The sequence below is a fragment of the Camellia sinensis genome, chromosome 6 (assembly GCF_055761805.1).
Source record: "Camellia sinensis isolate YWXY chromosome 6, ASM5576180v1, whole genome shotgun sequence".
Classification (NCBI taxonomy): Eukaryota; Viridiplantae; Streptophyta; class Magnoliopsida; order Ericales; family Theaceae; genus Camellia; species Camellia sinensis.
This window is the reverse complement of record NC_138966.1, coordinates 89,743,727-89,771,249: the sequence shown is the minus strand read 5'-3', so window position 1 is coordinate 89,771,249 and position 27,523 is coordinate 89,743,727. Positions and strand designations below refer to the sequence as shown.

The following is a 27,523-nucleotide window of genomic DNA, read 5'->3' as shown; positions in this document are numbered from 1 at the left end:
GCATTCCCCAGGTTTTTATTGTCGGTAAAGCTCTCATATTTGGCCTCTCCTGCTCGGATATTTCCCAACTCTTTAAGGGAAATTGTACAAACCACTGATAAAGGAGGCCTTGTTTTGCTATATTAGGGAAATGTGGACTTTCCTTTCTTGAACTACGATTTTTCCCCAACACGCACACTCTCTCTCTCTCTGTCTCTCTTTATCTAGTTTCTCTCTCCAAAGTCTTCTTTAATTGGTGACTTTTGGTGGTTGCTCTGATCAACAGTAAGTACCCCCTCCATCATCATCTCTCCTCAAATCTGTTTTCGCACTCCAAGAAGGTGAACAGTATCACCCACCAATCTCTAACCCTTCTCTTTCTTTCTTTTCTTGGGTTTTGCATGTTTTTGAGCAACGATTGGTGGGTTTTTCTGGGTTTCTTCATCAGATCTAAACTGGGTTTCTGGGTTTCTTTTTCTAGGGTTTCTTCCACAGTACTCTCCGTTAAAATTCACCCAAAAAACCCACCTTTTTCATATTTTTTTTCACTGTTTTAATTACGTTTTATGCTTTGTTCTTCTATAAACTTGCTTTGATGTTGTGATATGTTGTGTTAGGGTATCGAGAATGGCGAGAGAGAAGATCAAGATCAAGAAAATCGACAACATTACGGCGAGGCAAGTGACTTTCTCTAAGAGAAGACGAGGGCTCTTCAAGAAAGCTGAAGAACTCGCAGTTCTTTGCGATGCTGATGTTGCTCTCATCATCTTCTCCGCCACCGGAAAGCTCTTCGATTATGCTAGCTCAAGGTATGGATATGGTACTTAATTTGCTATCTAGATTCACCGATATATCAGTTATACTGTTCGATGTCAGTCGATATACAATTTTATCTCTCATACTGATACGTATTTTGCTGTATTAGAAAGAGATCAGTCATACTGTTCGATGTCAGTCGATATATAATCTTATCGCTGATACTGATACGTATTTTGATGTATTAGAAGAGATCTGTTTATACATACTTTGATATATATGTGTATGTATATACATATGTAGGTAGAGAGAGAGAGAGAGAGAGAGTCATGGAGGTCTGGTCTGATATTAGGGATGAAGTGAGCTCCATGTTTCATAGAACAGCAAAACCTCGTGTCTCACGCTAATTTATAAACCATCTTCTTGATCATTTCAAAAGATGTCTTTCTTTTTTTTTTTTTTCTTTTCCTTTTCCTTTTTCTTTTTCTTTTTCTTTTTTATCAAAAAATAAAATTTTTATTGATACAATACCATAAAGACACCAGAGAAGTGCATCAAAAGATCTTTTAACTTTGTTTTGTTTGAAGTAGCAACTAATTTTTTGTTTGCTGAAAAGAATGTTTAATTTTTATGAAACAACTTCTACAATCATATGAACATAAATTTTGTTCTTTTCATGTCATTCCTAATAAAAACCTTTACCTTCAAAGTTTGTTTAATTTCATTGGTTGAATTTTACTATTTATTTTTAATCCAAGTATTGCACACAAGTGTATTAGATTCCTGGTAATGATGGCCGTATGACATGGCAGTATTATCAGTTAATGAAAATTTTCAAATTATACTAATGAAAATTATATGATTGGATTAGTAGGAGACACGATGTATTCATTTAAATTCGTTTGTAATTTTTTATTGACTAGTATCATTATGTATTCATTTAAATTCTTTTGTATTTTTTTATTGACTAGTATCATTATGTAGAATAGTGTTATATTAACAAATCATAATAATTTGTAATTTTTTATTCATAATAATTGAAGTGAGTCTTGTTTTGGATTTCAAAATTCTATTATTGCATGCTACCTATCACATAATTGAGGTGACTCTTATTTCATATTTTAAAATTTCATTGTTTAATGCCACATTACTGAGTAATAAAAGTTTATACGACTTGTTAATTTGTGTAACATTTTTCGAATATTTGAGAACAAAGTTAAATTATCAAGTTCCAGTTTGGTAAGTGACCATAAGATAATGGCATAGAGTTTATGATAATTCTCTCTAAGGAGGTAAAGAAAATCAATGAAGGGGTAAGCATCAAGTGAACTGAATTGTTGGTGATTGGTACCATAGAATATTAGTCCCTAAGGCCCCTCTCAGTGAATTGATCACAAAGGAAAGTTTATGAAGCTTGTAGAAGTATTGAACAAGCAATCAACTTTGATGAGAGTGATACCAATCATACTAATTTTAGATGGGATGGTGGCTAACAATTCGATATGGTATTAGAATAGACAATAGATTATCTGTTTGACCGTCACTGCCTACCTATAATGAAAATATTTAAACATGTTTGACTCGCTGATAGAAGAGAGTCCGACCAAACTTGAGGCGACATAAAATTATCAGTCTTCTCTTAACTGCTCCACATTTACAATGCAATACACTTAATGTCACCAGCCAGGAAAACCACAATTAAGGTACAAGGAGCATCATGGCAAAATCACCCCTTCCCAACTAGATTGGCATGAAAAGGCCAGCAAATCACCATATACCAGCACCAAGAAAAAATTCAAAAAAAGTTGGAGAGATCTTAACCTCAAAACAAAACAAAGATCATCTAAGAAAAAGAACAAAAAACAATATGTTAGAGAGTCCTAAAGGCTTGATTCACCCTTAAGCAAGAGGTCTCAAAAGCAGAATTGGTGATCAACATAGCATTTAGATTATATGAGTTGGTGATAACAATTCAATAATTAGGTAGTTAAAAAATAAGGGATGACTTACCTAGTGTATTTTGCTATTTTTTTTTGATTTATCAGGAATATCACTTGAGCAATGCTACATAATTTTCTGAGATTGTTTAATAATTTTTCAGAATATGGAAAGTGAATATGGATAGTGAATGCCAATTATACCACAAAAAGTATGAAGCAACTTAGAAGCACAGACAAAGTTGAGCTCATCTTTGGGCTATTGGCTGTTCCTATAAATGCATATGTTTCAACTTTTTAATAGAAAGCCACAATGAGAAGCCTTGTTGATTTGGAAGTAAAGAGATTGTTTCCTACCCAAAAAAAAGCAAGTAAAGAGATTGCTTCTCATCAAGAAATTTTCAGATACAAAATATGTGTTTGGTGGAAATTTTTTGTGGGTTGAGGGTGAAAAATCAGAATGAATACACTATCACAAGCAATGTGGCTAGGTGATTGAAACCCTCGATGTAACTAAAAAAACAAAAAAAAAAATATTGAAACCCTCTCTAACTTTTGTTGACGTATGCTTCCCCAAAGATAGCAATTATGACCTCTATTATATGGCCTAAAGCATTTATGTCACTTCTTTTTTCATCCAAAAAAATAAAAATTTTGTTGATGCAAAACACAAGAATGACCATTAATAAAGAAAAAAAGGCAAATGCAGATTGCATCATAGCTAGATCGATCCATCCCAACTAGGTTGACACAAGAGGACAACCAAATCATATCCATATATGTCACCTAATCACACCTTAGTGGCAGGATGCTCTTATAGGGTGACATTTCCGTCCACGTTTCCACTGTTCTAATTAAGAATCTTATCAAAATCTTGTTTTCATTGAGATAGAATTGTGATTCCAAGTTTATTGGGACCACTCAAACATACAAATTCCAATATAGATCTTTCAATTTGAGCTTTAGAGGATAGAGCAGTAAAAAAATATGTTATTAGTGATGAATTAGTACTTTTGTAGTGAGAATTTACTATGCTTATATTTAAAAGTTTAAATGCTAGTAAAATGTAGACATTAAACATAAATATTACAACTAAATAACAAAAAAATTTGTTACAATATATTTTATTTATTATAAATGCATAAACACTCCCCAAAGAATCACACTTTATGTGACTTTTGGGAAAGGTATCACATGGTTAGCACTTGATTGTCTTCAAGGTGCACCTACTTGCTAATTGTCCCTCTCTTCAGTGTAGGCCTCAATGCATGATAGAGGGCTCAATTTGGAAATCTAAAGTATTACAACTCTAACTGGGGATTAGGATTTATTTTGTTTTGTTGTTTTTTGGGGTTCTTTTGTTTTGGTTGGTCCCTCACCAACCTTTGGTTCAGTGTTACTATATGATTGGACTTGCTGGTACCAAACTACTTGGGATTGGAAAGTCTTGTTATGATGTGTTTTACACTTGTCTTTTTTGGTGTTTGTCTCAATGTTTCATTGTAAATTGAATTTTATCAATGAAGTCTTTTTTTCGCTGATTAAAAAAAAGCCAAGGGAGACTTTGACTTGAATTGGACACAAATACACTAACCAGACACTGAGTTTAATATTTTTGCAACATAGTTACATATTATTTTATTTTCAATTTTATTCCCTTTTCTTTTAACTAGAAGTTAGGAGCAGTGTTAGTGTAGCTCTTTTTATTTTTTATTGGAAAAAAGAAAATTTATGATGTCAACAAAATGAGTACAATAATAAAAGCACCCATCCCCAAGATTGCCTCAAAGTTGAGGACATCCCAAAGTTTAAACCTAGCTTATGATAAACATCTTATTTTGAAAGTATTAGTGTGACGATATATATTGTTGTCTATACTAGTAGTCGTATTATACTCTTCTCTTATTTCGGCATAGTGAATTGATGGGAGTCATGAACATAGACAATCTTTGCTGAACTATGTGAATTTGTGTGCCATGTTTTTCTTGGTTTGATTGATTTTTCTTGCTATTATGTTTGTGTGTGGTTTATTCCACAATAGTTTGAAAGTATTGAAAGACTCACAAGTGGCTTGAACTATATAAAGATGATTGGATGAGGATATCTTTGTGGAGGTTTGCAATGTTTAGAAAATTAATCAATTCAACTTCTAGTTGCTAAGTACTTCTACATGGATGGTTAGATCCATCCCTTTATGATTCTAGAGGAGTAACAATTATATCAGTAAAAAAATGTTAGTGTGGGATCAAATATATAGGACTTTAATATTTGTTGGTGCAAAGAGGAATATGGCTTTGCTGTGTCTATGTTCTACCTTTTAAGATTCATTGTGTCAAAAAGTCCATGTTGCATCGTGTTGGTCTCGTTTCATGATTATTATGAAAGATAAAGGTCACGTCAACTGATTAGGCCATAATCGTTTGTCGCGGATTGTTGTTCTGATGTGATGAAAAACTAATTGGAGCAAATTAAGGAAATGTCGCTTTGTTTAGAAGACTTGAGGCAGTTGTTTGTTTTGTTTGTTTGTTTGTTTTTTTGTTTTAAATGCCTCCCACCTAGATCTAACCTACAAACAAAGCATAAATCCTTCACAATTAGATAGGTAAAGGTTTTGTTTTATTTTTAAATGCCTCTCACATCTTGAGTGAATACGAAAATAATCAAAACTCACTGAGGGCTGTTTCGACCCCCTCCTTGCCATTGCTTTGGAGTATTGAATTTTCATGCTCAAATCCTTCAGAAAACTTGCTTGGCTTGACCGTGAAGCTTGTACCGGCTTTCTTCGTTGCTACCTTGAAGTTTTATAACTTCTTGTCTAATTTTCTTGGGCAAATCACACCGGTGATCCCTATATTTTATCTCTTATGTCATTTTGGTTTCTATTCTTTTAATTGGCTTAATTTTGACGCTTAATTTTAAATTTTGTTTGAATTTGGTCTAATTAATAATATTGTTGGTGTTTTGTAAAGAAAATTATCACTAAATTGGTTAATGTTAAATAACCGAGTTGAGTAAGTTTATAATTTTACCCTTAAAAATATGATACGTGACACTTATGTGTATATTTTTTTATAAAAAATGTTAAGAGTTGTAATTAATTGGACCAAATTGAGACCATCATAATTTAGTATTAAAATTGAACCAATTGAAAGTATAGGAACTAAAATGAAAGTATACAAGGAGTAAAGTACAGGGACTACCGTCGTAATTTGTCCAAATTTCTTTTTATCTTTGCCACATGAAGAAGAAAGAGATACCACACTACAAGATGATTTATCCTTTTCTTTTGCAATTGAAGGACTTTCTACGAGTATGCATCTTAGCCTAACTATCCTTAACCCTTAAAGAATCACATGAGCCTAGAGGATTAGGATAGGGGGGCAAGAAGAAGTGGTGTTCACAAAAGACTGCAAAATATTTTAGATGGACCTAGGTAAAAGTATCGGATTTAGGGTTTATTGTGCTTGAAATCGAAACGGTTGATCGTGCTCTTCTTCTTTGCTCATTTTCTTGGAAAATTTGGGCGGCTTGCATTGATTGGTGGGGCATCGAATGGGTGACTCCAGGATCCATTCAATCCTTATTTTATTGGTGGCAAGGAGCTAGGATTCGGAAAAGAGACAAGGTCATTTGGGAGGCAATTTCGTTTACTATCTTATGGTCAATTTGGATTGCTCGCAACCAGCTGATTTTCCAGAACATTCAGCCCAATTGGTAATCCATTGCTGATCTCATTAAGTCAAGAGTTGCTTTATGGGTTGAAAAATCTAGAAATTTCCTAAATATTGATTTGTGATTATGTATCAATTTTTAAGCAGTAAATAACAATTCCAATCAAACAATCAAGACAAATCGACACAACGATTTTAATGTGGAAAAATCACAATTGGAGCACCTCCAATTCTGATAAAAAAATCACGGGCAAAAGTCACAAAACAATCCACTAAGAAAACTAAAGGAATTACATAAGTGCACTCTCAATTACCTAGCAAATCCACGCCCGAATTGAACTGACCCCTATATGCCTCTTCCACAACGATCTTTACTTTGGAATCGTCTTGCCCAACGTTGAATCCACAACGCCGATGTCGAATCCACGACAATGAGCCACTCTGAAATCTACCAAAGCTTCAGGCCTAAATTCTACGGAATCCACCGAAGAACAACACTCTCTTTTGTATTGAACGAAACAAACAATCCTTTTTTGTATACTTTTCAAACTAGATTTAAACTCAAACATCAAAGAAACTAGCAAATAAGTTCCAGATATAAATCCTAATATCAAAGAAGAAGATCTAGAAGTCGTATCCTAAAATCTGACTGAACCGCACCTTTTATAGCAAATTGTTCCACGATCTCCGCTTAAACGCAAGAATGGCCGCTCGAGCGGACCTCACTCGAGCGCAGGAAAGTTTGCTCAAGCGTAAAATCCCAACTTCTAGTACTTTTGCAGACATGTCAAACTTTTGGAACCAAATATTCTCCGCTTGAGCACACAAATGGCCGCTCGAGCAGACAAGAAATTTCGAATGCATTTTTGCATTTTGCTTTGGGGGCGCTGCCCTTCGACCCCGCCTGGGTGCTGCCCTGGACCCACCAATGGACGCTGTCCCCTCGACCCTCGCGAGCTGTTCGAGTAGCTCGATTCTCGACATAGTCAGTGAAGTGGCAAACATGAAAGAATTAACATCACAAACTCTTTTGCATCGGCACAATTCGGGTTGGATTCGCATCTAAAACTCATAACCTCACTGAAATACAAAGATTGAACAAAATTACAATTAAAAAGAGTTTTGTCAAACAGGATTGCCAAGAATAAAAACCTAACATGGGTCAAGGCAAAATCAAAGTTTCCTAGTTATTCCATTAATGATCCTGTCCTCAACCTGCAACAAATTAGACTTGGTCCTTTGTGATTTTTTTTTTTCCTTGGTTCCTAACCAACTCTCTATTGGTAGGTTGTGCTAGCACATGATGTGGCTTTCTTACCGGTGCCAAATTAGTTGGGATGAGTCAGTTAATTTTGATATTTTTTGCAACCCCCCCTTCCTTTTTATTGATATATCTTTGTTTCACAATTTCATCTATAATTTATTTTTCACTGCTCAAAAAAAAAAAAAAAAAAAAAAGGGTAAAAGTATCGGGTGCAAGTGCGTTCCCAAGTGTTGGAATTTTATAGATTTTTATTTTAGGATATTGGGATATGTATCCAAAATATAATATAGGTATGGGAATTCATTACGAACCCACATTTATACTACATAGGAAAATATTATAGAAGTTCATTTTCTAGAGACCCATTTTTTAAACACAATGATGTGTAAGTGATATGATTGGTTGATGACTGGAGAAGATATGAGAGAGAGTGTTGCCTTTAATATCTTGATTAATTGTCACATCACTGGACTTGAAAATTGGTTGAATAGCAATGCTCATATCACATATATAATATTCTTAGATAAGATGTTGTAAATGATTTAGAAATATACTCGAAATTGTATAAGATTTAGAAAAAAAAAAAATGTAAAATTTTATCCCATCTATATGTTAGAGGTTAAATGTTTATTTTCTAGCAAATGTGAATTTCTTATTCTTCAAACATTGTAAAACGTTAGAAGATTCAAGTGTCTAAATTGGGTAATAGATGTCGGACACATTTCATACCCTTATCATTGTCATACTTGATGGAGACGGGTATTTTGAAGGAAACAGAAGAGCCCATGTAACATAACTTACAAATACTATACTTTTTCGGCATCCACTAGAAGTTTCACTTTTATCTCATATAGGTCATGGCTGTATTCTAAATCAAGGAGAAAAGTCTTTGGAATTTCATGAGATGCCTGCACTTCCACACTAATCCTAGTAGATGCAAGTCTACTTTTACTTTGAGTAGCCTAACTGTTCACATGGCCTTCAATTCCAAGTTTCCATTTGATTATGTTTGATTAAATGCATTGTTGTTGTTGTGAAGTTTTTGGTTAGGTTACATATGTTCTTATTTCAATCGCACCCAATTTTTTTGGCATGGTCCATCAACTGAATTTCATGAGCCTTGCATGTAATTTTGTGTTATATTCAAATTGTTGCTGAGTTAAAATTTTTTATAGAGATTTATTAAATGAAATTTCAAAGTAAATGAGAAATCTTGAATGATTCTAATTGTACATGGTTAATCCTTGAGATCTTTGTAGACTTAAGTCATAGCAGGTTGTTTAACAAAGCATGCCTCTTTATAATCATTGTTATCTCTATTGATCACTATACTTTTGGATGAAACCATTGAAACTCTACATTTGCTTTTCTGCCTTGTAGGAAAATTCAGTTGTTTTAAATGCTTTCTTATAAAGTTAATAATGTAAATTATATCGGTACTCCCTACATTTTGTTTCTTGTGTTATTTTGGTCCCTGTCATTTAGTTAGCTCGATTTTGACCATTAATTTTAGATTTTGTGTTAATTTCAATTGATAATGCCAATATGTGCACATTTTCCATTAAAAAAAAAAAACACTAACAATTATAATCAATTAGATCAAATTGAGACAAAATTATAAATTTAAGATAAAAATCGAGTCAATTAAATTATAGAGACTCAAATGATACAAAAGTCAAAGTATAGAGATGATGAGTGTAATTTGTTTAAGATAATAAAGCAAATATAATCTGTAATAAGTTAATTTAATGCTAACTTTTTTTTTTTTGGTTTTTGTTGTCTTCTTTTTTTTTCTTTTTTTTTTTTTGTATTTTTTTTCCCTGAAGCATGAAAGATATACTTAGAAAGTACAATGTGCATGCTAATAACAGTGAAAAGATGGACCAACCTTCCCTCGAACTGCAGGTATAGTATGTTTTATTAGTTATGTTTGTTTCCTATTGGTCATCCCATGAACATGACTCATCCCATTGTTTTCTTTAGGGAGTGGGGAGAGGGAAAAAAAATTAGAGAAATATGGAGGGGTGCAATTAAGACTTGCACCTCACAAATTTTCACTTGCATCTCATCATAGAATTAGAAGGGCGGGGTCTAGTGTAGTGGTAAAGTTATCCTTTGGTGATCTGGTGGTTACGGGTTCGAATTGCAGAAATAGCCTCTCCGTTTGCGGGGGTAAGGTTGCGTACATCAACCCTTCCCCAGACCTCGCTTAAGCAAGGGTTTCGTGCATTAGATACGCCCTTTATCTCATCAAAGAATCACTTGCACTCTCATATATTTATAATTTTTTTTTCTACTCTCCACTAGACAGTCATTTTCCATTTTCTTTATGACATTTTGAAATGATAGTTTATCATGCTCTTAGGCATTTGAATACTTTTTTTCTCCCATATTATAAGACCAGTTTAGAGTGAGTTTTGAGGATTTTATTTGATGTTTTATTTAACATCTATTGTGACTATAATAAGCCCTTCTTTTCCGCGTTTGGAAAAAGTAAAATGCCATAAATGTTCCATTTTACCTCCTTTTGTGCAATCTATTACAAATTGAAAGTTGATAATCAAAAAGCAATAATTAGAAACATCAATCCCTTAGCTGCCAAATAATGAGTTTTTTCTAATTTGTTACATTATTTTTGTCTTATAAAATGTATGTTGAAATTGCACAAAGCATTCTAGCACATACTTCCAAAAGAGGCCCATAAATAGGGGAGCTAGCTCCAACATTGTGAAATCCTTTTGAGTAAATTACATCATTGGTCCTTAGAGTTTGAAAGAGACTCCACTTTGTCCCGATAATTTCAATTTCATCAATTTAAACCTCACTGCCAATTGTGTTTCAAAGTAGTCAGTCTGTGAATTGTTGTTAGCATTTTGTACCAAAAAAAGTGCGACTCACGTGAAATTTTAGCAATTCTCACAATGAATAAATTGCACTAGTGGTTGCGATAGTTCTTCTATATTTCACTTTGATCCTTCTAAGTTTGCATGTGCCGTTTTTTCCATCCAAAATGCTACGGGGAGACGTTGAAACACAATTGAAAATGTAGGATTTAAGTTAATGAAATTGAAACTGCGAATACCAAATTGATACTTGGCTCAAATTAGAGGGATTAACAGCATAATTTATTCAAAAAAATAAGAAGAAAGAGGTGTAAAGCCTTTGTATTAACTAATAAATATGATATTGATTGTAATGATGTTCCTTGTAGCTAGAGAATACTAATAATCATGCCAGATTGAGCAAGGAAGTTTCAGAGAAGACCAATCAACTCAGGTACATATAGTGAAATACTTTATTAATTTATTTATTTATTTTTAATTCAGGGTATCTCCCGCCCAGCCTAACCTAATTCGATCCTAGTTACTTTGTATTTGGACAACCGAGTGAAGTGCTTAGAAGAAACTCTTTTCATACTGTCAAAATGGCTTTTGTAACAATGGATTTAATAATATGGTTTTCTGAAACAGGCAGATGAGGGGAGATGACCTTCAAGGGCTAAATATAGAAGAATTGCAGCAGTTAGAAAGAATGCTTGAATCTGGACTCAGCCGTGTGCTTAAGACTAAGGTCTTCTCTTTTGTTCATTTTTTTTTTTTAATTATATATATTACCCCAAAGTATACTAAAATTAATACTAATGATGTATGCACCAAGCTTCTCTCCATAGTCCAGCTTGGGTTTATATATGGGCCCACTTCGGGTTTATTTTGGTGATTTAAACATTTTAACTTGTAGGACTCATCGAGTAAATCACTATGCAAAGACATCAGTAGCTACATGATCTGGTTATAATGGTCGGCCTATTCTCATAATCATTCTTGTTTATTTTTTTATTTTTTATTTTTTTTTAAAGGAGAAATATGATCCGATCAAGTAGTTGATGTCTAACCAACTTGATTTTTTACATAAATAATCTACTTGGCAAGTCCTATAAGTTTATGATTTAGATTATCAAGATAGACTCGAAGTGAGACCATAGCTGCACAAGCTAAATCCTAAATCCTCCTATCCAGTTTTTGGACAGCAGAAAAGCCTTCTCTATGATTTATAAACATAAAAAAAAATACAAAAATGTTTAAGACTCCCTTTCCCTTCACCTCCTTTGACCCCCTCTCTTTTTTGATTGGCTACTTTTTCTTTTGCTTTTTTTTTTTCCCCCCTTCTCCAATCACCACCCGCCACGTGTGTGTGGGGGTTGTGGGGGTGGTGATTAGAGGGGGTCTCTCTATCAATGCTCAAAAAAATATACGAAAATTATGTCCAGTGAATGCATTTGAGCATACCATTTTAAAACAATAGTCAATTAAAATGACATTTAATTATAAAAATGTCGCTATTACATTAGTCTAATAAATTTTTTTTGTAAGAATAGTCACTTATTTTGGTTATGTTCAAATTTTTTTTTTCCCATCTTATTTTAAATAGAAACTAGTTTAATGAAAATAAAATCTAAGTTAGCGTTTGGTTTAGTTTTGGAATTGTGATTTTTTTTTTTTTTTGAGTTATAATTTGAGTGTAGAATTGTGAGTTGAGTTTTGAAAATAGAAAATTTGTTTAGTTATGAATTTTGAAAAGAGTTTGAAAAGTGTTTTGAAAGGAATTTTGAAAAGAGTTTTTGAGTTTTGAATTTTGAATAGAGTTTTGAGTTGTATTTTGAGTTTTGAGTTTGTGAATTTTGATTTGTATTTTGATTTTTTGAATTTTTTAAAAAAAAAATGTTTAAGAAAATTTTATTTTTTTTAATTCTTAATATATAATTTTTATTTAAATATTTTTAAATATTTTATTTTATTTTGTAAATATTTTAATTTTGAATTTTAATATTTTAAACACAAAACACAACTTCATAGTCAAATTGTAACTATATACATAACTTAAAATTTATTTCAAAAATTATTTTCAAAACTCAACAAAAAACATAACTTGAAACTCTACACTATTTTTAAAATTTTACTTTCAGATTGTAACCAAACACATAACAAACAAATTAAAATATTTAAAAATATTTTTTATAAAATAAAATAAAATATCTAAAATAAAAAATTTTAAAAAAATTTAAAATAAAAAAATATATTTTTCAAATTTTTAATATTTAAAAAAAAATATAGCACAAAAATGTATGTAATGTAGTGCACATTAAAATAAATAAATAAATATTTAAAATATAAAATATTTATCCTAAAAAAATGAAAGTAAGAAAATTTTTAAATATTTTAAAAAATAAATCCAAAAAATTTTAAAAGACAACGCTCAAATCATGATTCTAAAAATAATTTTAAAAATCAAAATAAAAAATTTTTGTTTTAAATTTGTTTTTTTTTTAAGTTTATTTTTAAATAGAGTTTTGAAAAGAATTTTGATTTTGAGTTTTAAAAATAGTTTTGAATTGAATTTTGAGTTGTGTGTTTGGTTATGAGTTTTGAAATTAATTTTTGAGTTGTGTGTTTGATTATGAATTTTTAAAAGTGTTTTAAAAATTTTGGCCGTGTTTGGTTGTATTCTCCAAACATATTTTCATCCATTGTTTTGAGTGTTTTGTTTGTTTAGAGTTTTTAAAAATTAATTTCATACCCACTTTTGAAAACTCTTTCCAAGGTTGAAAATTTGGGCTAGCCGGTCTTTCCTTGGACGTCCTGCCGGTTGACCGGAAAAGTGCTATATATATATATATATATAACAATTGGCACTTGTTATTTTTATATTTTAAATAAATAAAATTTCAAAATTTTAAATTTTTTTTTATGAGCTTTAAATAGAATTTTGAGTTTTGTGTTTAGTTATGAGTTGTAAGTTTTTGTATTAAATATCATATGTCACATCAAAAATTTTCCATTCAATTCAAATTTTTTTTCAAAACTCATTCACTAAACAAAATTTTCACACTTAAATCATAATTTCAAAACTCAAAATACAACTATATTCTCAAATCATATTTAGAAAATTTTATCAAACGCTATCTTTGAGTGTTGAATCATGATTCCACTCAAACCAAGCGCATCCTAAAATTATAGTTTTAGAGTTTTCAAAAATTACTTTTATTTGAAAAAAAAGAGGAGAATCGTATGAAAATAATCAGTGTGTTTGGTTTTAATTTTTCAAAAATTGAGTTTTTTTATTTTTTGTGTTTTTTTTTTTTTTGTTTTTAGTGACTATTTTTAAAAATTTTAAGCAATTTTTTACTTTTTTAGATTCACTTTAGTTAGATGTATTTAAAAAGTAAAATATTTACAAAAAATATTTTAAAAAATAATAAATACACAAGAATACGAAAAATATATTGAATTTTTATATTTTTGGTAATTGGTGAGTTTTCTAAAGATTCTTTTCACAAATATTATACTTTTTAAGTGTATTTGTGTTAATTGTATCTAAAAATTAAAAAAAAATTGCTTAGATTATTAAAAAAATTTAGTGAAATCAAAAAATATGGAAAATAAAAAAATTTAATTTTCTAAGAAGTGAATCTTGAAAATAGGAGCCAAAATTTGAAAGGATCTTTTTTTATTTTCAAAACAAGGAAGAATGGATTTCGAAAATAAAACAAAATTTTTATTCAATACAATTAGAAGTGATCTTAATGATAAAACAATAAAAAATAAAAAAAAATAAAAATTCTATTAGAATAAAAGAAATCAGTAAAAAAAGTCCTTCGGTGATCATACAAATTAATCAACGAATTAGAACAATAGGAAGGGTTGATAATCCATTGTTTTTGTTTTTTTTGTTTTGTGTTTTGAGATATTTAGAAATTTTGTTAAACAAGCTGAATGATTCTTCACATTTTATTGAATAAACTAGTTTTTGATTTTTTTTTTTATAAAAAAATTAAAAAACTAAACCAAATAAGATGATTGTTTTGCATAATTAATGCTATGTTGGGTTCATAGATAATATGTGATATCCAATCATTTCAGGGAGAACGAATCATGAATGAAATTGCCACCCTTCAAAGCAAGGTATGTGAATTCATTTCTCTTTGTTTTGTTTGTATCTTGCCAATTTCTCTTTTTGGGATTTTTTTTTGGGTAGCTTAAGCTTCACCTTTAATTCTTAGTATGTCATTCAAGTTAAAAATTGGGTTAATTGGTGAAAAGTTTATTACTATGGGACCATCTATTATTTTGTTCAAGATTTAATCTGGGGTTAATTACACTAATAGTTCCTATAGTTTGAGACTTCTGTCATTTTGGTCCCTGACTTTTCAATTGTAACACATTTGATCTTGAATTTTGTTCCAAATGAAGACAATTGAAAATATCATTAGATTTTTCAAGGGTAAAACCGTCAATTTGATAAAATATAAACTAATTTGACAAAAATAAATGTCAAAAAAATATTTTTAATTTTTTTAAAAATATTTTTATCCATCAATGATAAAATTATGTAAAATTAATAAAAATTACTTGATTAATTTTTTAAAATTAATTTTACACGATCATCATCCAAATACATAATAAAAATTAATTTGGAAAAAAAAAATGTTTAAAAGATTTATCAATTTTACATAATTTTATTTTTAGTAGGTAGAAATAATTTTTTAAAATTCAAAAATATTTGTTTGATATTTTTGTCAAATTAGTTTATATTTTATCAAATTGACAATTTTACCTTTGAAAAATTTAATTATATATTCAATTGTCCTTATTTGGAACAAGATTCAAAATTCTGGGTCAAATGTGTTACAATTGAAAAGTCAAGGACCAAAGTGACACAAGACTCAAACTATAGGGACTATTTGTGTAATTTGCCCTTTAATCTGTTTTAGTGATAAGGATGACAACGATGGCGGTTGGTGATAGTGAGGTGAACAGATTACTGATATTAAACAGATAGGTGAATAGAGAGATGATATTTGGACAGATAGAACAGATGGATAAGTTTTGAACAGATAGGTCTTTTGGATAGATTGTCCTTTTGGCCCAAAAAAATTTAAACTTGAGTCTATTAACCCAAAAGTTTAAAAAATGTACCTCTGGCCTAATGGCCTTAAAAAAAATTTCTTTTATTTTGGTTAAAAAACAAAAACAAAAACAAAAACAAAAACAAAAACAAAAACACTCTTTTTGCCACCATGTCAAGGTCATTGGTTGCAGTTTGATTCAAGTTCATTTATCCAAAGTAGTTTGACATTGAGTTTGTCATTTTCCGCTCATTTTCCTTGAGTGATGAATATACTCCTTTGATATTGTTTTTATTTTCTATTTTAATTTTTTGAAAATTATAAAAATTATTTAGCAAACAGACACCTTTTCGGAAACACTAGAAAGTTGTTTTCAAAAACTTTTTTTAATAATAATTTTGCAAACTAATGAAAACAATAGGTGTTGAGTTTTTTTTTTTTATAATTGTTTTTGTTTTTAAAATTAAAAAAAGAAAAAAAAAGACTGATTCCAAATAAACACTGATTCTTTCTTGGAAAATTACTCATAAATCCCATCTTAAGGAATGGTGATCCATTTAGTCTTAAAGATTTTCTTATAAACCAATTAGTCTCATTGATTTCAAAAAAGTAGATTTAATGTATTATTTAAAAATTAGATTTACGGTTATATCCATATTTCTATTGTGTTCCTTTTTTTTTTTTTTTTTTTTTTTTTTTTTTTTCTTTTGTGCTAAAAAGGTAAGAGCATCTCCAATGCACTAGGCATATAATACTTGTTAGTTAAAATGCCTAGTATGATTCACTTTTTTCAATTCCAATGCACTAGGCATATGATTAGGCATTTTGGCTCAACTCATATTCACTAGCTACATGTAGCTAGCCTTCAATGCTAGGCAAAATGTATTCAATCATTAGGATCATTTCCCTCCATCTTTGTTGTTGACATGGCATTCTATAAAATTAATAGTATTTGGATAAATAGCTAAAATAAAGAGCATGGTTGGAGTAAAAACATAAAACAGTTGATAGGCAAAATAAAATATATACTTTATAGTAATATTTAGATAGGTAAAATGCCTACTACCGTTGGAGATGCTCTAAGGTACACAATATATGAGAATCAAATTTGAAATGAATTTTTATATAAAAATCTTTTTTATTTGAAAAATATTTTAAAAGAAATACAAAAATGACGTAAAATATTGATTATTCAAACATTCTAAAAGGATGTGGTATTTTTCAAACATTTCAAAAGTAATACAAAAATTACTTGGTAAGTTTTGGCCAAATGTATACTTTCAAACTGTAATACTCCAATATAATACTCAAACACGTAAAACTCCGATGTAACACTCAAAAAAAATTTTAGTGTAATATTCTAATGTAACACATAAAAAATTCTTTTTTATTTTTATTTTTAAATACATAAAAAATTACTTACTGTACTTTTTCTAAACGTAATACTTCAATATAACACTCCAAAAAAATTCTTAGTGTAACACTTTGATGTAACACAAAAAAATTTATTATAGTAATACTCTAATGTAACACAAAAAACCTCTTTAGTGTATTTTTTCCAAACGTAACATTCTAATATAACATTTCAAAAAAACCCTTTAGAGTAACACTCTAATGTAACACACATAAAAACTCTTTAGTGTAACACACTAATATATCATACAAAAATAATTTCTTAGTGTACTTTTTCTAAATGTAACACTCTAATATAATATTCCAAAAAAATTCCTTAGTGTAACACTCTAATATAACATACAAAAACTCCTTAGATCTAATTTGGCATCTCTAAATCTAAAAAGTCAAAAAGTTACTAAAAAAAAGTTAAAAATGTATCACTATTCACAAATTAAAAATATAAAAAAATTAATTTATTACATATTTTAAGACAAAGACGTGACTGGTATTGAGAATTGATGAAAAGGCTGTCAAGGGGGAAAAAAAATTAGGTATATATATTTATTAAATTGGAGGGTAATGTTCGGCCAGTGGGAGCCTATTACAGGTCCCGTTTTAATAATCCGAACCGTTGAATGTATAGAACTCGTCGAGTACTATATGTTTGTAAAAAAATCATGTTAATCGGATATGGATAGCTATATGATTAAATCAGTTTTGTATAAACAATAGATAGTGTTATAGTTAGCAGTTGACAAAAAAACTAACACGATCAGATAGCTATCGATATCCGATTAACGTGATTTTTTACAAGCATATAGTACTCGACGAGTTTTACATATTGAACAGTTTCGATTAGCAAAACGGGACCCGTGGTGGGTCCACACGGGCTGAACAACACCGTCCAATTCAAGCTTGAAAAGGAGGCAACAATTTTCCATCACTTCTCCTATACACTTATTTATATAATTTTTTAATACATATTTTTTCGTAAAAAATCAAAAAGTTAATCCAAACATCAATCTTTTTTTTCTTAACTTTTTAGTCCAAAAAGACAAAAAGCGTATTTATTTAGGACACTCCAAACAATCTCTTAGTGTAACATTCTAATGTAATACACAAAAAAAACTCTTTAATGTATTTTTTTCAAATGTAATATTCGATATAACACTAAAAAAAATTCCTAAATGTAACACTTTAATGTAATACACAAAACAAATTCTTTGGTGTACTTTTTCTAAATACAATGCTCTAATGAAACACAAAAAAAAAAAAAAAAAAAAAAAAAAACTACTTTTTAGTATACTTTTCCTAAATGTAACACTCCAATGTGACACTTAAAAAAAATGTAAGATTCTTCAAACCATTTCAAAAAGAGTAAAAATATTCCTCAGTAAGTTTTGGGCAAATATATAATTTCACATTGTGAGTTTTATGTTTGGAAAAAGTATACTAAGGAGTTTTTTTAGCGTTTTTGTGTGTTACATTGGACTATATTACATTGGAGTGTTACGTTTGGGAAAAATATACTACGAATTTTTTTTTTTTTTTTTTTGTATTGTATTGTATTGGAGTGTTACATTTGGAAAAAGTACCTTAAAGAGTTTTTTCTGAGTGTTACGTTATGTTTGGGAAAAGTACACCAATGAGTTTTTTAGTGTGTTATGTTGAAGTGTTAGGTTTTTGTTCGTAATGTGAGGTTTGTTTTAGAATGAGGGAAAATCTAAACTTCTATAGTGCAAATTGCGAAACTCACTTTTATTCCTAAAAGAATTAAATCCAAACATGCAAGTGACTACATTTTTATGTAATTTCTACTTTAATGGGACCTTTGGGTTCATAAGAAAAAAGGGATGACTGAACAATTTATAAAATCACATTTTGGGATTTATTGGTACTTTACCTTTTTTATTTCCATGCATTTGAGCATTTATATATATAGATATATATAAATAATTTCTGTATATACTCAAAAATATTCGAAAATTTGCTTTAAATATATGCTTTAAATTTAAACTTCTTGTTTTATAATGGTTACTTAGAAATCAACCAGATCCACACATGACCATCTTCTCTCTTCCTCAAACTTGCTTTAAAAATACATTGCAGGGTGCTCAGTTGATTGAAGAGAACAAGCAACTGAAACAGAAGGTAAGAAACTTTATGCTACCTTAATTAATTATTATTTATTTATTTTTAATTTATGATATATAACTTAAAGAAATTATGCAATTTGTATTTTATTTCATTTTATATTTTTATTGCAGATGACAATGATTTCTAAAGGAAAGTGGGGAGTGGGAGTGGCTAATGTTGGGGCGGAGTCGGATAATCTGGTACCGGAAGAAGGGCAGTCGCCGGAGTCCATCACCAACGGCTGCAGCTGCAACAGTGCTCCACCGCCAGAGGATGATTGCTCCGACACATCTTTGAAGCTAGGGTGAGTCTTATAATAAGCTATGCATTATTGATAATAATATAACACGTGCTTTTGCAAATTTTTTTGGCACAAAATTGACAAGAATGTTTTGAATTTTTCATTTGTTTTTATTTTTAAAAACATGAAAACTGTAAAACATAGATAAAGCAAAAAGAGAAAATTACTAATAAATCTAATCTAAGGGAGCTATAAGGTAATAGGTCCAGTAGATATTTTCTATTAGTGAGAGGTCCACCCTTTATGAAATAGTTTGGTGAGAAGTCCTTTTATTTGTTTTGAAAGACATTTTGTTTATAATTTTACCCTTAATTTATCTGTTGACTTTTTTTATCTGTTTAATTTTGCTGACTATCTGTTTAAATTTATATCTATTTGTTCAAATTATTTTCTATCTGTTCAAACTTTATATATCTGTTTAAAATTTTTGACTATCTGTTCAAATACCTGTCTAAATTTCATTATCTATTCAATTTCTTTCGCTGGAATCTATTTATTTGTTCAAATCTTTGTTATTAAAATACATCAACGCAACAATTTGTTCAAATTTGTTCAATAACAATTTTTTTGAACCTATTTGTTTAGTTTTTTGAACAGATATGAGGATTAGCCACTATCTGTTGAAAACAATTTATGTCAAAAAAATTATTTATTTGTTACCATTATCATCATCATCATCATACAACAACAACGACGACAACAACAACAAATCTAAACAGATAACAAAAAAAAAAAAAAAAAATCAGATACAAAGAGAGAGAGGAGAGGGGAAGATTTTCATATGCTGTTGTGTTTAGATCTCAGATCTACTGTGGGTTTCGCAGATTTGAGATCAGTGATGAATATGAACAATCATCTACAAATTCCATAAATACAAATGTGATATATATATATATATATATATATATAGAGAGAGAGAGAGAGAGAGAGAGAGAGAGACTGATCGTTGAGGTAGAAAAAGAGAGAGGAAGGGCAGTGGTGATGGTAGCGGCGTGGTGGTAGTGATCTAGATCTAGGGTTAGAGTAGGCGGATCTACAGATTTGGTGACGAATCTCTCTATCTTTTCGAACATCTCTCATTTAAACATCTCTATCTCCTTCTCTATTATGGTGGTTCTGGCGAAAGTTCTAGAGTAGAAGCTACGTCAATGACGGTACAGAGGCGAACCACTAGAGTGGAAATGAGCCACCGATAGCACATGTAGATCTAAATCGTTGGCAATTTGACTATGATGAGGGAACGACACGACAAGACGATGAGACAATGACGGTAGACTCGCGAGGAGAGAGAGAGAGAGAGAAAGAGTTTGGTTTGGTCATTTGACCGTATATACCATATATATATGGGGTTAGTTTGGTCATTTTGTGGCAGTTTGTCCTAATGAAAAAAATAGTTTTGAGCGTGAACTTTTAGCTCAAGAAAATTCAAAATTGGAGTTTTGAGCCGAGCGTCCAAGAAAAAATACATTGCTTTATCATGCCAACGTGGTTGGAAGAGTTTTGCTTTGATTCAATTTTTTCACTTACCTTTTCCTCTATTGTTTCTTTCTTGTACTTTTGATCTTTATCAATAATTTTTTTTTTTTTTTGGGGGGGGTGTATTGTGATAGTAGTTCATGCATTTTGGTCCTTGTATCATTTTGATCCCTGTAATTTCAATCGATTTGATTTTGATCTTAAATTTATGATTTTGTTTCTATTTATTCCAACTTATTATAACTCTTAGCTTTTTTTTTTTAATGAAAAATATGTATATAAGTGGTATGTGTCATATTTTTTAGAGTAAAATTATAAATTTACTAATCTCAATGAATGAACCTCAACCAATTCAGTGATTGTTTTCATTCAAAAATACTGACGACATTATCAATTGGATTAAATTAACACAAAATTTAAAATTGAAGGTCAAAACTGTGTCAATTGAAAGTGTTGGGATCAAAATACACAAGGGACAAAATGTAAGATTACTGGTGTAATTTATCCTTTCTTTTCTTTGCTAATTACACCAACTTTTAACTTTTAGGTCATACTAAATTAGAAGACCCTAAAATAAGAGGACTGGGTTTCTCTCTTGTTCTTAATCGGATTAGAGAGGTGTTCTTCGGCCCATTAGGCTCACTTTTGGATCCTGTTTGATGATTCAAACCGTTTATATTTTAGGTTTCGTCGAATACATCACCCTTGGATAAAATAAGTCAATCAGATAATGCAAACCATGTGTTCGAATCAATTTTGTATAAAAAAAAAATGAACGGTGAGAAAATAAATAGTTCATACAAAATTGATTTGAACACGTGGTTATTGTTATCTGATCGATTTGATTTTTTACAAGGGTTATGTGCTCGACGAATCTTAAAATATGAACGATTCAGATCATCGAAACGAAATCCAAAAGTGAGCCCGATGGGCCGAACTACACTCTCCAATCCAATTAAAAGGACAGGAGAGAAGCCTACTTCAAAATAAAATTTGGGCAAATTACATTTTACCCTCTAAACTATCGTCTCATATAATTTTACCCTATTGAATTAAAAATTGTAACACTTAACCCCTCTCTAAACTATTGTCTCATATCATTTTACCCTATTGAATTAAAAATTATAACACTTAACCCCTCTCATCTATTTTATTTATTTATTTTTTCAATTTAGACCTTAATGATGAAATACCCTAACTTTAGGAGTAAATTATGCTTTACCTCCTTGAATTATCACTCAATAGCAATCTACCCCTCAACTAAAAAACTAATTTGATTTTTAATTTCAAATACAATTTTTAAGTTTTTTTTTTTTTATAATTTATAAAAAAAAATTTAGTAAATTTTTTCATATTTTAGTCAAATATTAAATTTTTAGATGGACCTAAAAATTAAATATATGTGAATAAAATTTTTAAAAAGTCACTAAAAATAAAAAATAAAAAACTAGTATATGTAATTTTTATTTTTTGTGAATTTTTATTTTTTTTTTAGATTTCTTTATAAATATTGTTGTTCTGCTTTGTGGGTGTTTGGGAAGTGAGTTTTTTTGTAGATTTTTTTAGTTGTGGGATATTATTGGAGAAATTTGTTTTTGTGTTTGGGAAGATAGTTGGGTTTTTTGTGATTAGATGTGATGTTTGTGAGAGAAAAAGTGAAATGATTATGGGATTTGATGTGATATTTTGTTTGGATTTGTTTTTTTGTAACCAATTTGTTTTTTAGTGAAAAAAAACAAAAAAAAACCAAAAAATTTCCTTCCCAAACACCGTCAGTTTTTTTAATTATTTATTTTTATAAACAATTAAAAATTAATTTAGTGATAAAATGAAAAAAATAAAATGTTCAAATTGAAGGTGATATTTGGTGATAGTTCAAGTGGGTAAAGTGTAATTTATCATATTGATGGAAGGGTATTTTAGTCATGAAGGTCCAAATTGAAAAAATTTAGTAGATGAGGGGGGTTAATTGCTACAATTTTTAGTTGAGGGAGTAAAGTGTAATTTATGAATAAAATTAATAAGTTGAAAAAATTCACCAAAGGTAAAAAAATAAATTAAAAAAAAAAAGAAAAAAAAAAGATGGTGAATTACACTTCTTACTCTTTATAGTTTGATTCAAATTTTATTTTTGTCTCGATTGTTTCAATTTGAATAATTTGACTTCGACACTTTAAATTTAGTTTTAATTTCATCATTTCATCAAAATTTCTATATATGTTGTCTACATGACACTTTAAACAATTGATAAATGTCAAAATTTCGCGTTTGTGTCACTCTTACACGGTGAAGCTTTTCTTCTATTTTTTCCCCAATTTTTATCTATTTATTTCTAATGAAATACACATGTATTGTATATATTTTTCTTTCAGGCTCCCTATTAACTAGCTCAAACTGTAAGGAAGGAGATGGAAGAGATTCCATTAGGAATAAACGCCTTTGCTACCTGCAGTTGAGAGATAACACTTTGACAACAAAAGATGACAATGCCAATGTTTTGTGTTTGTGTTTGTGTTTTGTGTTTGGTTTTTATATTCGTAGCAGAATTGTTACGTTAAAATATGAGTACAAACACTGGTAGATGTATGTATTTAAAGAAACGGGTCGTATTTACATTCATTCCATACCTGGAATGCCACAGCAGCTTGTTGAAACATCTTTTGTAAGTTTGCATTTTGTTTGAGAAAAAACATGTGAAATGGTGAAAGAAATGTGAAATTTCTATGTATGTGTCACCCATCTGCATTCTTTCATTGATATTTTTATGTGCTTTTTGTGTTTGTAGCATCTTTTTTTTGTTTTTAATAAGTTTTTTTAAAGCTTTTACATGAAAAAAGAAATAAAAAAACCACTGAAAGGGTAAATTACAGATACACTTTATGAGGTTTGCTTAAAGTATAAGTTGTTTCTTGTGATTTGAAAAATTACAAATCAATACAAGAAATTGTACTTTTGGCAACTAAATTTTAGTCGCCAAAAGTATGGTTTTTAGTCGCCGAAATAGTTTTCTGACTAAATATTTTGGTCCTTGGATTTGTCACGGGAAGATTGTCGGGAAGGTAGTGGCGACTAAAAAATTGTTTGGTTTTTGTTTTCTTTAAATTTTTTTTTTTAACCAACTAAAACCTGCAAATTAGTATAAATATACAAAAATCACGATAAACTAAATTGGAGGAAAATAAAAGGGGTATAAGACCTCATAGAAGAAAAAAAATGTACAGAATAAAAGAAATTGAAATAAATTAAGGCTAAGTTTGGCAACTTCAATATAATCTATCTTTTTATCTTTTTTCTATCACATCACTTCTTTACTTTTCTGCACATCTTTTCGTAAAAAGACAAAAAGTACACTTATTTAAGTCATCTCAAACAATCCCTAAATGTTCGTAGTCAGAAGTTAGTAGTCAGTAGTCTTTATTTATCCTCCAAGTTATATGTCCAACAGAGGTAATTAATCCACAAGTGTCCAGCAAAGGTAAATAGCTCATAAGTTGTATGTCCAATATGGGTATCTCCTTTCTGTGCCACGATATCAAAATTTTTGATTTTTTTTTAATTTTATATATTTTTATATATTTTTTTCAAGTTCTATTTCTCCTACAAAAAGAAACTAAACTCAATTTTTTTTTTTGTTTTAAAAATTAATCTCTAAATTAAATAATTATATTTTTAGTCTCCAGCAACAACGCCAAAAATTGATATGGTCGTTTGCATACCAAAATATTTAATTTAAAACTAAGTAAAAATAACTATTCTGGAGAATAACGGTTAAGGCCAGGTATCAATCCACATGGACTAATGATGAATAATTTAATTTAGAAAGTTAAATTTATTTACAAATACTTGGAGTAAAAATTAAACTAATTAATTAAATAAACAAAATAAAATAAATATCTTAACGTTTTGAATCTATCACTAACTTCATGATTGGGAGTAATTGTAATCAGTCATTAGAAAATCATTGAGTTGCATACTGTGATGTAAGTTGATCAGAAATATATCGTCAAGAGGATTTGTATATTAAAATCAGAAAATCACGAATCATCTTCGCTTAGCACGAACCGTCACCACTGAACTACGGTTTGATGTACGGCTCGTTTTACTAGATATAACTCGTTTAACAATTTTAATATACAACAGTAAAAACCATTGTATAATATGATTTGAATAAAACATTTATTACACAAAAATAATTCAAATTAAAACTAAAAATACTAAATATAACTTACCCCAATTATTTGATCAAGATTTTATCTCTATATTAAGACAAAAAATAATTTCACACACTAATATTTACAAACTACTCTCTCACTATCCCTTCCTATTTTTTTTCTTTCTTTCTATCTTCATCCCATGAGCCGAAGTCCTCTGCTCCGTTGAGCTCCCTCTCTCTCTTCCCTTTCTTTGGCTCCCTGCCTCCCCTCTTATAGGAGAGAAATTTTGTAAATAAAACAAATATAGTAATATTAATAATAATAACAATATAATATATATATTTATATATAATTGAGTGGTGGGGTGATTAGCCGCCACCACCGCGTTTGTTTGTTTTTCTTTTTTTTCTCTTTCCTTTTCTTTTTATTTTATATTCTTCTTTTTCATCACTTTTGGATGCAAATTTCGTACTGTACACTTTATAATATGTTAATCTATAAAATATTTAAAAGTATTATCTATATTAATTTATATACAAACACTTAAAATATGTACAAACACATCGAATAACAAAAAATAATAAAATAATATAATTAAATAGATTAAGAAAATATATATTAGCGGGTTGAATGTGTAACATTTAGGCATTGATCAACTGCTAAACATTTCTAGTTTTATTTTTCCGACATTTTTAATTTTTAATTTTTTACTTTGAAGAATTATACTTCTATTCATTGCAGTAGGGCTAATAGTGCATTGTTAATGGTTTTTAGATTTATCTGTTTCCTGGTCATCCAGTACCTTCGAAAACAAGTAATTAAATGAGAGATTTACGTGTAGGTCCTACTAAGTGAACTTATTGACCAAAAAGTCATAATGGGCATGGCCCAGAAGAGCCTAACTCACAGTTCTTTTGGATTGCCCAAACAGTCACTTGGCTAAAGCCAAGTAGGTAAAGCTCAGCAGCAGGCCCAATGGGGAGCCCGCAGTGGTCTAAGCTCGGTTGCAATTAGACAGGTGTTAGGTAGAGAGTTAGCCACATGGCAAACAAAGATTCTGCAAAGTCATTGACCCCATATGCCAAGCATTAAATAAGGCTGTCATGGCATTGAATACAACAAGACCTCTCACTTTGGGGCATGGTGAAACCACCATAACCGACGACAAGTAGACTATAGACTTTCGGCAAATGAGACAGCATGCATGGACAAGGAAATGATTAACAAGAGATATAAGGAAGCTTTTAAGAAACGTTTGAAACAGGTAACACACACACTCTCTCTCTCTCTGATAACTCCTAACTTTCTCTCTAAGTTATTATTCCGACCACATTCCTATCTAACTTGATCGTCGAATGGTCCACGGGAAGGAGCCATCACCATTTCAAAACCTTTCTACTAGACTTGTTGCATGTGTAATCAAGAAGAAGAAGAAGGAAAGTCGACCTGTGGACTGCTTGGATCAGTCCGACCCATATTCTGCCAACCAGACTGCATTATCAGTTGGTACTGTCTGTGGGAACTTACCCCGGTTGCAGTTGTGTTCATTGTCGTCGTGAACAGTTTGTTTATCACCCACATTCTTTGTCTGTAACCCCCTAAAATAATTACAATAGTTCATCCACAATATGCAATATATGACAACAACAATAATAGGGATATCCTCCATTAAATCCAATATGATATACAAAAGAGAGGCATTTGCATCATTCATTTATAAAGTCTAGCCCTGAATCTATATGATATGTTGCAGGTTAAAAGAAAGAAAGGAAGATAAATAGAAAAGAATGCCCCGGGGGCTTACATATTTCCAAGATGAGGCTTTGTTACAACAAAAGTGGACTTTAAGTCCAATACAATTAAAGCCTTTGGCTATACAAAACAAACACAACGAAAGAAGCTCTTGCTCCAGATTCCTCTAAGCTAATGCCTTGGAGGAGGCATATCATCAGCACCTGAAATGTTTTTCCCACGTAGGGTGAGCCAAAGTCCAATAGAGAAAATCTAACACAATATATGAATTTTAACAAAGATATAAGAGTGAAATGCGTATACAATGCTCATGACAAAACGATTTACATTTCTTTCTCCAAATCATGCTATGCTCAATTTATACCACGATTCTCAATTCGTATTCTTTACGATAGAAAACAAGGGGGATTCTCAACTGATACAACCTTTCACAGATATTTCGTCCTCGGAAAACTGTCAAACAACACTCAGGTAAACATAGCCTATACAAGAGTTACTATTTCCATTTTATGGATATTTCGTCCGTGGGAACTGGCACCCATGTATAGGCACGTTTTTTGGGACTTTCACTCTGAACACTCATGCTAACTTAACTTGGTGATACACACCTTTTTTCCAACATTCACCCATTTTTATCAAAATCACGAGCAACAATGTTCAATGAACATGGATGAGAAATTAGTTTCAATTAACCTAATCCACTTGCAATTTCTACAACAATCATAGCTATCCTCCACCGATAGCCCAAAACAAATATTTCTAAATAGATATAAAATCTCTAATACAGATAAACTTTCCA

General features: G+C 30.2%; 1 protein-coding gene across 2 annotated transcripts; it reads left to right on the top strand.

Annotated features, from left to right (window-relative positions):
- On the top strand, window positions 1-23,546 carry LOC114300218 (MADS-box protein JOINTLESS). 2 transcript variants are annotated; one of them, XM_028245102.2, is made up of 9 exons: window positions 1-264; window positions 597-788; window positions 9,434-9,512; window positions 10,819-10,883; window positions 11,078-11,177; window positions 14,525-14,566; window positions 19,015-19,056; window positions 19,173-19,345; window positions 23,191-23,546. In XM_028245102.2, exons 2-9 carry the CDS (start codon window positions 607-609, stop codon window positions 23,204-23,206), a joined length of 699 nt encoding a protein of 232 aa, XP_028100903.1. In that variant the 5' UTR covers window positions 1-264; window positions 597-606; the 3' UTR covers window positions 23,207-23,546. The 2 variants fall into 2 exon arrangements, with proteins under 2 accessions (XP_028100903.1, XP_028100904.1); XM_028245103.2 differs by having other exon boundaries at window positions 149-320.
- Window positions 23,547-27,523: the final 3,977 nt, after the last annotated feature.